At 54.0% G+C, this 14210-nt stretch overlaps 1 protein-coding gene across 4 annotated transcripts in view; it reads right to left on the reverse strand.

Moving 5' to 3' along the window:
- NSD2 (nuclear receptor binding SET domain protein 2) overlaps positions 1-3417 on the reverse strand; it is a 38647-nt gene extending 35230 nt beyond the window's left edge. The window contains exons 1-2 of one of the 4 annotated variants that reach the window (XM_076066404.1): positions 3231-3417; positions 848-2372 (exon numbers count right to left, since the gene is read on the reverse strand). In XM_076066404.1, coding sequence (XP_075922519.1) covers positions 848-2308 — 1461 coding nt within the window. In that variant the 5' untranslated portion in view covers positions 2309-2372; positions 3231-3417. Of the gene's footprint in view, positions 1-847; positions 2373-2622; positions 2786-2997; positions 3175-3230 lie in introns of those variants that run through there. The other 3 variants (XM_032951930.2, XM_032951928.2, XM_032951929.2) reach the window with 3 other exon arrangements.
- Positions 3418-14210: the final 10793 nt, after the last annotated feature.

The following is a 14210-nucleotide window of genomic DNA, read 5'->3' on the forward strand; positions in this document are numbered from 1 at the left end:
CACTAATCCCCACATCCATCACGGCGCGCACACAGCACTGTGCCGAGTGGGCCCAGGCCAGAGGAAGACTCATAAAGTTGAATTGGCCACAACACCATCACCAGCCTCGTGCACGCACCGGGGGAAGCCCGAGAGCCATAGAGCCACACGCAGCCTGCTGTAAGGCTACAGCGAGCACGGCGGGTGCGGTGTCCTCGCCTCGTGAGACGCGTGCGCAGTTCCCTGTCCGTGCGGTGGTACTCATCACGGGGGCACTCATCACGGGGGCACAGCACCCTCACCAGCCACACAGCAACCATTGCACTCAAACCTCCTGACCGCAGATGCCGGCTAGCGCTCTCACGGACCACGACTGCAAACGCCAACGGTGAGGGATAAACAAAACGTTAAATGGGTGTCTGGATGAAGTGCCAAAGGAAACGTTCTCGTTTGGGTATGAGGTATGGCTGGTGTGAGGATGCAGTCGACTAGACTGGGTAAGCGGTAGGAGTATGGTTGATGAGCTCCACCCCCTAATGTTTGCTTGCTACACTGTACACTTCTGATGTCAGTGCCACCCACCTCCACGTGTACCCTTGTGCCCTGAAGATGTCAGTGCCACCCACCTCCACTGGAGTTTTCAAACAGAAGTTAAACTGCTCCATTTGCACAACATTGATTTATTTATTTCAGAATTTAGGAAGTAAAATGTTTGTCCTGGTCTTGAGTGCATATTTGAACAAAACATAATGTCGTTTTTGTCACATGTTATGGTACACCTGCTCAGAGTAAACAGCGCTTCATCAAGTTAAACTCCAGATGTTAACCCAGTGACTCGGGCTCCACAGCTGCTGTTCGCTGTGCTCACCTTGCGCTTGGGCCCGGGGCGTGCTCTGGACCTGGGCCGCAGTGATGACTCTGGCTGGGGCGAGGACTCGACCTGCAAAGAGGGCCCAGGAGTGGTTGAGGACCCGGACTGCAACGTAGGAGGCGAATGCAGCGAAGACGCAGGCTTCAGTGAGGGTTCCGATTGGATCCCCGGTTCAGACTGCAGTGAGGCTCCAGTATGATTCGAGGGTTCTGAATGAATCACGGGCATGGGTTGAAGCGTAGAAACACACTGTCTTGTGGGTCCTGAATGGAGTGAGGGCACAAGGTGGGATGTGGGAGTGGCTCGTAACGAAGACCCGGATTGGATCGTGGGCTCAGGCTGATGCGAGGGTCCGGTGTGGAGCGAGGGCCCTGGGTGGTGAATGGGCCCTGCGTGGTGGACAGACCCTGTGTGATGGCCAGGCCCTGGGTGGAGCGTAGGCTCGGGCTGGCCAATGCGAGGGAGTGGGAGCATGGATTCGGTTTGGAAGAAGGGCATCGGTGGAGATGTGGAAGCAGACTGGAGTGAAGGCCCAGGCGGAAGTGTGGATCCAGCCTGGAGCGTGAACAAGGACTGGAGTGAGGATCTGGGTTGACTAAAGGGTGCATGCTGGAAGAAGGGCGTGTGGTGGAGTGACGGGCCGGGTTGGAGTAAGTGTCCAGGCTGGCTGTGGGGCGTGGGCTGGACCAGGCCTCTGTGCTGGAGTGGATTCCCGGATTGGCCCGAGGGCCCGTGCCTCGGCTCGACCGCCCACGGGTCGAGGCTAAAGAGGCCACGGCGCGCCGCGTCGGGCTCCGCGGAGCCGCAAGCGCCGTGGCCCCACACACGCTCGGCCAGGCTGGTGAGGGCAGCGGACGCGCGGCCCTCGGGGCCCAGGGACCCCGGCGCCGCGAAGGCGCGGGGTTCACGGGGCTCGTGGCGCTCGGCCACACGGGCAAGGAGGCTGCGCTCGGCGGGCTCGGCCGCAGTCTCCTCTGCCCGATGCAGGAGGCTGAGCTCCCGCAGGGCGCGCTGCGCCTGACGCGGATCCAGCTCGGGCGGCAGATCTCCCGCGTCCTCGTCCTCCTCGGCCCCCTGCTGCCCCGCGTTGCACAGCGCCGCCTCAAACTGCGCCTTGCCGTTCAGGTAGGTTTTGGTGATGCGCAGGCGGATCTCAGGGGACGTGGACTTTTGGGGCACGGGCGGGCAGGGTTCGCCATCCTCCTCCTCCCCCCGCACACCCACATCCTCCGCTTGTTGCTGCCGATGCTGCTGTAGCTCCCGCGCCTCGTCCAGGCCGGTGCAGAATCCGGGCGGGAGGAAGGCCGAGTCGCGAGCGGGGCCCGCGTAGTCGCTGTGCCCGTTCCTGGGCGCGGGGCCCCAGCCCTGGTCCCCGCAGAGCGCAGGAGCCGCGGGCAGCAGGGAGCGAACGAGCAGCGGCGGCAGCGGCAGCGCGCGGTTCAGCGAGGAGCCCTCCATGCAGTGGCGGCGGCCTCCGGCTCCTGCTCCTGCTGCTCCTGCTGCTGCTGCTCGGCGCTCACATCTGTGGGGCCGACACGAGGACGGGGGGAAGAGAGAGAGAGAGACGGCGAAGGGAGACGCGGAGTGAGACGCGGGCCCGCGCAGCCTTTGTTCGTCACTGGCGCGGGCGCGGAGCACAATGGCCGGGCCCGGGGCTCGGGGTGGAAGCCGCGCGGGGCAGAGGCGGCCATCGCCTCGCTCACCCTCACGACTGCCACTCACCACCCTCACCACCACCACCACTACCGTCACCGCTCACCAACATCACTCACCATCACCGCTCACCATCGTCACTCAACGGTAACGCCGTCAAACACCAAACCCCAACACTCACCATCACCCAGCGGGGCCGGGACCCTCTTGGGGGGGGGGCACAGCCCCGCTCCTCACACAGATTAAGCCCCCCCCCGCCCCTCAACTCCGCCGAAACTCCGCCCCCTTTTAGCACCGCCCCCTTTTAGCCCCGCCCCGAAGGAAGCCCCGCCCCCCCCCAGAGGGGGCCTCGCGACATGGCGGCGGGGGCCGGGAGCGAGGGGCGGGGCCGAGGGGCGGGGCTCTCGCTCCCCGCTACCGCTAACGGACGCGGGGCCCCTCCCCTCGCACCCTCCCCCCCCACCGCCGCTGCAATCTGCAGCGAGGCGCGGTACCGAGCATAGAGGAGCGCGGGAGTGCCGCTGCCGCTGCTGCTGCCGCTGCCGGCACCGCCGCCGCCGCCGCCAGCTCCTTCTGCTGCCGCCGCCGCCGCCACCGCCACTCGCCTCGAAGCGAGGAGGAGGAGGAGGCGCGGGAGCGCGGCCCAGGCTCCCCCGCGCGGCGTGCCACGCCCCGCCCCACCCCTCAGTCCCCGCCCCCCTCGCCGTGACGTCACGCCCGCGCTCACCGCGTGCGAGCGTCAAGCCGCTCGCTCGCGTCCCGGGACGGCCCCGGGGACCCCGCGCAGGGGGTGCGGCGACGGGGACGGACAGGGTCAGGGTCGGGGTCGCGGGAGGTCGCGGCCCCGAACCAGAGATCTGCGTTTCCCGCGCTCCCAGCGAAGCTCCTCCCGCTCGCGCGGTCATAGGTCAGAGGTCAGGGGCTGCGGGAAACTCGCGGCCAATGGGAGAGAGCCCGCGAGAGCGCGGGACCAGGGGAATCGATTACCGCTTTTTCCGGTGGAATCGCGCGAATCGATTAACTGACCATTGAGACTGCGTGCGAAGTTTTGTTGCACTTCGCTGGGAGAGGCGGTGCACAAGCAGACATCACAAAGGACGCGTCCCTCAAGAGCACTGCCACTAAATGTACACAGTAGGAGACGTGAGCGCCGTCACTTTGTCCACTGCAGACATTTCTCAGCCTTGCTCAATCAAAACTGCATGACCGTGAAGCCACCACCCCTTCCTACCACCACCCACCCCCCCCAAGGCTTCCACAACCTCCGCCACGACTCAAACCAGCTCACCAGCGTGCGCCTGGGGGTGAGCCGTGGCCTCGGCGCAAGGAGGCGGGGTCTACAGAAGGGGCGGGGTCTACAGAAGGGGCGTGGCTGAAAGGGAAAGGCGCAGAGTCGAAAGGGGCCCTCATCAGGAAGGGTTGGGGCACCGAAAAAGGGGATCGAGCCCACTGGGGTTGGTTTAAGGTAGGAGGAGCATTAAGTAAAAATACGTGCAGCACGTAGTATGCCTTGAATGTGGATAAAGGCCAACTAGGATTTTATTCAAGTTCAACACAATGCCACCAGATAGCGGTACAAATACATTTCTGCAAACCCGAACATATGCCAATTCCCAGAAGGCATAGCCCTAGACCAGCCCGTCATCATAGCGGACATGCAAACGTTTTACATTATATGCACATGTTTACACAAAGCGAGAAAACCCACAAATGAGACAAGAAAACATACTATAATTCATGAGAAATGAATCTAATCGCTGGGGATGGTTCATTGAGCTAAGGTTGGCTTGCAAATTCCCGACAATGTTGCGAGCAACATTCAAATAAACATGACTTGTCCAATTAAACGTGTGATTTGCAACCGTGGTAAACTGAGCAACACTGTGGAAGCGAAGCTGCTGCATTGGGGTCTGCATTGCTGGGCTATTCAAGGAGCTTTCAAATTCATTCTCGTTGCTTGTGAAACACGTACCCTGATTAGGTGGATGGGGTCACTTGTCATGGCAAGGCTAAATTCAACAAGCCTGAAATTGTAAACGAATAACAGCTATACGTTTAAGAACAACACTGGGTGATACTTAAGTAAAGATAAGTAACGCACATCGCCTTTACATGTCACAATTTAATTTGTCAGATGGTGAGGGGTTTAACGAAATAAATTTGCACAGATCATTACGTGACCTCACCCAAAAATCTACTGTGAATTATATTGGCTGCGGAAACATTACGTGTTGACTCATCTCCGTTCTTATCCATCTGCATGACATTCTTGAAATGTCTCGGTCATTTTTTCCCAAAAGGCCCAGAGCAGGCACCCAGCCTCATCGTTCTTATACAGACATGCGCCATGATCAGCTTCAATATCTCAGCTCCATGCAACTGTGTTGCAAAACAGAAGCAACGCAAACTAGATTCGAAGCTTTCGTGACTGCAGGAATTACTCTTTGGTTCTTTCGGTAAAGTCACATAAGAAAGAAATTTAATAAATAAAAATACCAGAATACGACGTTTCGATTGCAACACAAGCAACCATCATCAGGTACAAATGAATGAGAAAACAAACCTAGCTAATATAATGCAACACAGAGCGTCGGCCAACAAAACAGTCAACACTCCATCTGGTTTATTACAGCAACACAGTTGCTTGTGTTTAACGTAATTTAAAGACTGCAACAATTTAGAGTTGTAAATACCTATCATCAAATCCAGAAAGTTTTATGAAAAAAGTAAAAGTGCGTATTGATATTTTTGTAAAATGACCCAAACACATCATCTTAGAGATATGCCCCACTTGGCAAAGACAACAGCACGTTTCAGTGAAAAACTGGTCAAAAATAATAATCCACCAATACATAGGCCCAGGGTCTCCACATGTGTTTGTTGGTCCTGATCATCACAACTATCGTGTATATAGGGTTTTGTGTGGATTTCATCTTTCATAAGATGTTATATTGAGTCTTGTAAATATATCACACTGTCGTCACATATGAATAAAGCTCACAATTGAGTAGACGCACAGTAGACTTGGGGATGGTGCACAATTCTCAACATGTAAACACCCTTGGATGGATGAGAAACACCAACACTAGCAGTGCTTACCGGTAGTTCACACGCCCACCACTTGGCCCACAAACAAGTAAACCACAACTGGGAAAAAAAGCGAGGCATCATTTGCGGGAGATGGGGTTTGGCTGTGGAAGAGATTTGCGCTGGAGCTGGAGCTGTGAGCAGTGGGCACCACTTGCTAAAATACTCGACAGTGTTCCCAATGCCACAGGCACACGCATCGAGGAACATGCGGAGTGCGTTGCGGCTCCCAGGAGAGATTCAGACCCGACTTGTTGTCCTCTAAATCCCGACGTGGGCAGGTGTCGCCGTGTCATATCGCGCAACTCACAATTGATCACCACCCTGCAGGATGGCGACAGTGGCCAGCCTCAAGAGAGACCGTCTCCTGCCATAGTAACGTGGATTGAACCCCGTGATCAGGGCTGCCAACATGGATATGCTCTGCCGAGTGCTCATTTCATCAGAGGGCCACCATGGGGCATTGCAGATCGATGCCTGTTGCCTGGTATTGTTGGCCAAGGAGCGCTCGCAGCATCTCGCAGTCCCACTGCATCTCTCTCTCACTGTGGCCTGCCAGGACACACTGCGTGCTGTTCTGCCGGCAGGACTGACTGTGTTTAGAGCCAAACGGACATGATGCCCAACAGCACAACCGCGAAAACCTACACAGTAGCCGTGAATGCGAAACGTGTTCACGATTCGTCATACTTTCCAGCATGCCCCCATTTAACCAGTTTTGTGCAGGTTCACCTCTTCTTACCGCAGTGCACATGTGAGTGGGATCTGCACTGAAGGTGCTCACGGACGGGCACAGTGCAATGGGTGCGAAAGGGGAAGACGGGGGTGGTGGTGGTGATGGTGGTGATGAGAATTCGCCGTGTCCCTTCGTGATGGTGCCCGCTCTGCCCACACACAAAGACCCGCTATTAGCGAGCACCTCTTAAGGACGGCATACCACACGAGGTGGTGGGTGGTCGTACCACGCCCGGCCGCCTTTGTCTCCCCATTGGTGTTATTCACACATCGCACCAGGTAATCATCATTGGTGTTATTCACACATCGCACCAGGTAATCATCATTGGTGTTATTCACACATCGCACCAGGAATCATCATTGGGGCTCGTGGCGCCACCGCTCTCAACACCATGCAGCATACACACGAACACCCTAACACACTGTAACCCACACTAACACACTAACACTGTAACCCACATACACACGAACACACTAACACTGTAACCCACACACTAACACACTGTAACCCACACACACACACTAACACTGTAACCCACATACACACGAACACACGAACACACTGTAACCCACACTAACACACTGTAACCCACACACACACTAACACACTAACACACTGTAACCCACACACTAACACACTGTAACCCACACACACACTAACACACTAACACTGTAACCCACATACACACGAACACACTAACACACTGTAACCCACACACACACTAACACACTGTAACCCACACACACTAACACACTGTAACCCACACACACACTAACACACTGTAACCCACACACACATACACACTAACACACTGTAACCCACACACACTAACACACTGTAACCCACACACACATACACACTAACCCACACACACATACACACTAACATACACTAACACACTGTAACCCACATACACATACACACTAACATACACTAACACACTGTAACCCACACACACATACACACACTAACACACTGTAACCCACACACACTAAAACACACACACTGTAACACACATACACACTAACACACTAACCCACACACACATACACACTAACACACTGAGACACACTCTAACCCACTGGACACACACACTAACTCACTGACATACACACACACTAACTCACTAACACACTGACACACACACTGACACACACACTAACTCACACTGACATACAAACACACACACTAACTCAGTGACACACACTGACACACACTAACATACTGACACACTACACACAATTCTAGATTTAAAGCTTTCGTGACTGCAAGGATCCATACTCTTTGGTTCTATTGGGTAAAGTCACGTAGGTAAAAAATAAAACAACAAAAATCACGACGTTTCGGCCACAACACAAGCGGCCTTCATCAGGTGAAGGGATGAGACTGTCTGGAGGACAGCGCTGGAGTGAAAAAAGCCACACTACACACACACTAACACACTGACACTCACACACACATTGACACACTAACACACTGACACACACACTGACACAAAGATAAAGACAAAGATCCCCCGTATAGCCTTAATAGACTGTAGGGGCAAGTGCTGTTAGCGAGCACCTATGAAGGCCGCCACGGTACACGAGGGGGTTGGTGGCCAGCACCACGCCCGGCCGCCTTTGTCTCCTCAGTGGCGATGTTTACACACCGCACCAGGTACTCATTTGAGGCTGAGTCGACCTAGGGGAGGCCCGGGACCGGTTCAGATAATCGTCACTGGTGTTGGTGGCCGTGAGCGGGAATCGAACCCGGGTCGCCAGGTTCATAGCGCAGCGTAGCGCTAACAGCTACACTACCGCTCCCCACACTAACTCACACTGACGCACACATTAACACACTGACACACACACTGACACACACACTAACACACACATTGACACACTAACTCACACTGTCACACACACTAACACACACTGACACACACTGACACACTAACACACACTGACACACACACATTGACACACTAACTCACACTGACGCACACATTAACACACTGACACACACACTGACACACACTGACACACACACTGACACACACTGACGCACACAGTGATACACACACATTGACACACTAACTCACACTGACGCACACACTAACACACTGACACACACAATGATACACAGCGATACACACTGACGCACACACTGATACACACACTAACTCACACTGACACACACACTGACACACACATTGACACACTAACTCACACTGACGCACACACTGATACACACAGTGATACACACACACTAACTCACACTGACACACAGTGATACATACACTGACGCACACACTGATACACACACACTAACTCACACTGACACACACTGACACACACACTGACACACACACTGACACACACACACTGACACACACACTGATACACACACACTGACACACACACTGATACACACAGTGACACACACACTGATACACACACTGACACACACACATTGACACACTAACTGACACACACACATTGACACACACACACATTGACACACAGTGATACCCACACTGACACACACTGACACAAAGACAAAGATCCCCCATATAGCCTTAACAGACTGTAGGGGCAAGTGCTGTTAGCGAGCAGCACCTATGAAGGCCGGAACGGTACACGAGGGGGTGGGTGGCCAGCACCACGCCCGACCGCCTTTGTCTCCCTAGTGGCAATGTTTACACATCGCACCAGGTACTCATTTGAGGCTGAGTCGACATAGGGGAGGCCTGGGACCGGTTCAGATAATCGTCACTGGTGTTGGCCGTGAGCGGGAATCGAACCCGGGTCGCCAGGTTCATAGCGCAGCGTAGCGCTAACCGCTACACTACCGCTCCCCACAACACACACTGACACACACATTGACACACTAACACACACACTGACACACTAACACACTGACACACACACTAACACTGATACACACACTGACACACACATTGACACACTAACTCTTATTGACGCACACACTAACTCACACTGACACACACTGACACACACACTGACACACACACACTGACACACACACACTGACACACACACATTGACACACTAACTCACACTGACGCACGCACGCGGCAACAAAGAGTGGGCTCCTCCATTTGCTGGTACTGTACGTGTTGGGGCAAGTGCTGTTTGCGAGCACGTTGAAGGCAGAATCGGCACACGACGGAGGTGTTGAGGCCAACACAATCTCGTGGCCGCCTTTGTCTCCCCAGGGCAGAATCCTTACACACCATCGCGGGTACGCGTTTGAGGCCGAGTGGACCTAGTGGAGTCCCAGGCCAGGTCCAGACTCCATTTGCCAAACGGGGCTGCAGCTGCATCGTGGCCAATGGACGGCGGCGACCCTGGTGCAGAGTGACCCCCACCCACGCTCACACTGTGACACACTGACACTGTGACACACACTGACACACTCACTGTGACACACACACTGTGACACACACCCACACTTACACTGTGACACACACCCACACTCACACTGTGACACACACACTGTGACACACCGTGACACACACTGTGACACTGTGACACACTGACACACACTGTGACACACACTGACACACACACTGTGACACACACTGACACACACACTGTGACACACACTGACATACACTGTGACACTGTGACAAACACTGACACACACTGTGACCCCCACCCACACTCACACTGTGACACACACACTGTGACACACCGTGACACACACACTGACACACACTGACACACACACTGTGACCCCCACCCACACTCACACTGTGACACACACACTGTGACACACACTGACACACTCACTGTGACACTCACACTGTGACACACACTGTGACACACCGTGACACTCACACACTGTGACACACTGTGACACACCGTGACACTCACACACTGTGACACACCGTAACACTCACACCGTGACCCCCACCCACACTCACACTGTGACACACACACTGTGACACACCGTGACACACACACTGACACACACTGACACACACACTGTGACCCCCACCCACACTCACACTGTGACACACACACTGTGACACACACTGACACACTCACTGTGACACTCACACTGTGACACACACTGTGACACACCGTGACACTCACACACTGTGACACACTGTGACACACCGTGACACTCACACACTGTGACACACCGTAACACTCACACCGTGACACTGTGACACACCGTGACACACTGTGACACTCACACACACTCACCGTGACACACTGTGACACACCGTGACACATTGTGACACACTGTGACACTCACTGACACACCGTGACACTCACACTGTGACACACCGTGACACTCACACACTGACACACCGTGACACTCACACCGTGACACTGTGACACTCACACTGACACATCGTGACACACTGTGACACTGTGACACACTGTGACACACTGTGACACACCGTGACACATTGTAACACACTGTGACACTCACACTCACTGTGACACACTGTGACACTCACACTCACTGTGACACACCGTGACACTCACACACCGTGATACTCACACACACTGTGACGGTGTGACACTCACACTGACACTCACTGACACACCGTGACACACTGTGACACACCGTGACACATTGTGACACACTGTGACACACACACTCACTGTGACACACCGTGACACATTGTGACACACTGTGACACTCACACTCACTGTGACACACCGTGACACTCACACCGTGACACTCACACACACTGTGATACACTGTGACACTGTGACACTCACTCACACTGTGACACACCGGGACACATTGTAACACACTGTGACACACACACTCACTGTGACACACCGTGACACATTGTGACACACTGTGAAACTCACTCACTGTGACACACTGTGACACACTGTGACACACCGTGACACACTGGGACACTCACACACACTGTGACACGGACACTCATACACCTTGACACACTGTGACACTCACACTGTGACACTCACACACCGTGACACACTGTGACACTCACTCACACTGTGATACTCACTCACACACCGTGACACACTGTGACACTCACACTGACACACTGTGACACCGTGACACACTGTGACACACCGTGACACTCACGCACACTGGGACACACCGTGACACACACTGTGACACACTGTGACACTCACACACACTGACACAGCGTGATACACTGTGACACTCACACTGTGATACTCACACACCGTGACACACTGTGACACTCACACTGACACACTGTGACACCATGACACACTGTGACACACTGTGACACTCACACTGACACACTGTGACACTGACGCACACTGACACACTGCGACACACCGTGACACACTATGACACTCACACTGACAATCACTAACACACCGTGACACACTCTGACACTCACACTGACACACTGTGACACACCGTGACACACACACCGTGACACACTGTGACACACCGTGACACAGTGTGACACTCACACTGACACACTGTGACACTCACTCACACTGTGACACTCACACACCGTGGCACACTGTGACACACCGTGACACACTGTGACACACTGTGACACTCACACTGACACACTGTGACACTCACTCACATTGTGACACTCACTCACACACCGTGACACACTGTGACACTCACTCACACTGTGACACTCACACACCGTGACACACTGTGATACTCACACACCGTGACACACTGTGACATTCACTCACACTGTGACACTCACACACCGTGACACACTGTAACACACCGTGACACTCACACACGCTGTGACACACCGTGACACTCACACACAGTGACACACTGACACTCACACACACTGACACACTGTGACACACTGTGACACTCACACTGACACACTGTGACACTCACTCACACTGACACACTGTGACACACCGTGACACTCACACACACCGTGACACACTGTGACACACCGTGACACACTGTGACACACTGTGACACTCACACTGTGACACTCACTCACACACCGTGACACACCGTAACACACTGTGACACACCGTGACACTGTGACACACCGTGACATACTGTGACACACTGTGACACTCACTCACACTGTGACACTCACACACCGTGACACTCACACACCGTGACACACTGTGACACTCACTCACACTGTGACACTCACTCACACACCGTGACACACTGTGACACTCACTCACACTGACACACTGTGACACTCACATACCGTGACACACTGTGACACTCACACTGTGACACTCACACACCGTGACACACTGTGACACTCACTCACACTGACACACTGTGACACACCGTGACACACCGTGACACACTATGACACTCACACTGACACACTGTGACACACTGACACTCACACACCGTGACACTGACACTCACACTAACACTCACACACTGTGACACACTGACACTCACACACCGTGACACACTGTGACACACTGTGACACCGTGACACACTGACACTCACTCACACTGTGACACTCACTCACACTGACACTCACACACCGTGACACACTGTGACACTCACTCACACTGACATACTGTGACACACCGTGACACACTGTGACACACCGTGACACACCGTGACACACTGTGACACACTGTGACACTCACTCACACTGACACACTGTGACACACCGTGACACACTGTGACACTCAACACTGTGACACTCACACACCGTGACACACTGTGACACTCACTCACACTGACGCACTGTGACACACTGACACACCGTGACACACTGGGACACTCACACACACTGTGACACGGACACTCATACACCTTGACACACTGTGACACACTGACACTCACACACCGTGACACTGACACTCACACTAACACTCACACACTGTGACACACTGACACTCACACACCGTCACACACTGTGACACTCACACACACTGTGACACACTGTGACACCGTGACACACTGACACTCACTCACACTGTGACACTCACTCACACTGACACACTGTGACACACCGTGACACACTGTGACACTCACACACACTGTGACACTCACACACCGTGGCACACTGTGACACTCACACACCGTGACACACTGTGACACTCACTCACACTGACACACTGTGACACACCGTGACACACTGTGACACACCGTGACACACTGTGACACTCACTCACACTGACACACTGTGACACCGTAACACACTGACACTCACTCACACTGACACACTGTGACACACCGTGACACACTGTGACACTCACACTGACACTCACTGACACCGTGACACACTGTGACACTCACACACACACTGTGACACTCACACTGTGACACTCACATACCGTGACACACTGCGACACTCACTCACACTGTGACACTCACTCACACTGACACACTGTGACACACCGTGACACACTGTGACACTCACTCACACTGTGACACTCACATTGACACAGTGACAGACTGTGACACACCGTAACACTGACACTCACACACCGTGACACACCATGACACTCACACACCGTGACATACTGTGACACACTTTGACACTCACACTCACTGACACACCTTGACACACTGTGACACACTGTAACACTCACACTGACACACTGTGACACTCACTCACACTGTGACACTCACACACCGTGACACACTGTGACACTCACACACACTGTGACACTCACTCACACACCGTGACACACTGTGACACTCACTCACACTGACACACTGTGACACACCGTGACACACTGTGACACTCACACACACTGTGACACACTCACACACTGTGACACTCACTCACACCGTGACACACTGTGACACTCACACACCGTGACACACTGACACACTCTGACACTGACACTCACACACCGTGACACTCACGCACACTGACACTCACTCACACACCGTGACACTGACACACAGACACACACCGTGACCCTGACACACAG

Source organism: Petromyzon marinus, chromosome 11 (assembly GCF_048934315.1).
Source record: "Petromyzon marinus isolate PM22_M1 ecotype Great Lakes invasive population chromosome 11, UKy_Petmar_22M1.pri1.0, whole genome shotgun sequence".
NCBI lineage: Eukaryota > Metazoa > Chordata > Hyperoartia > Petromyzontiformes > Petromyzontidae > Petromyzon > Petromyzon marinus.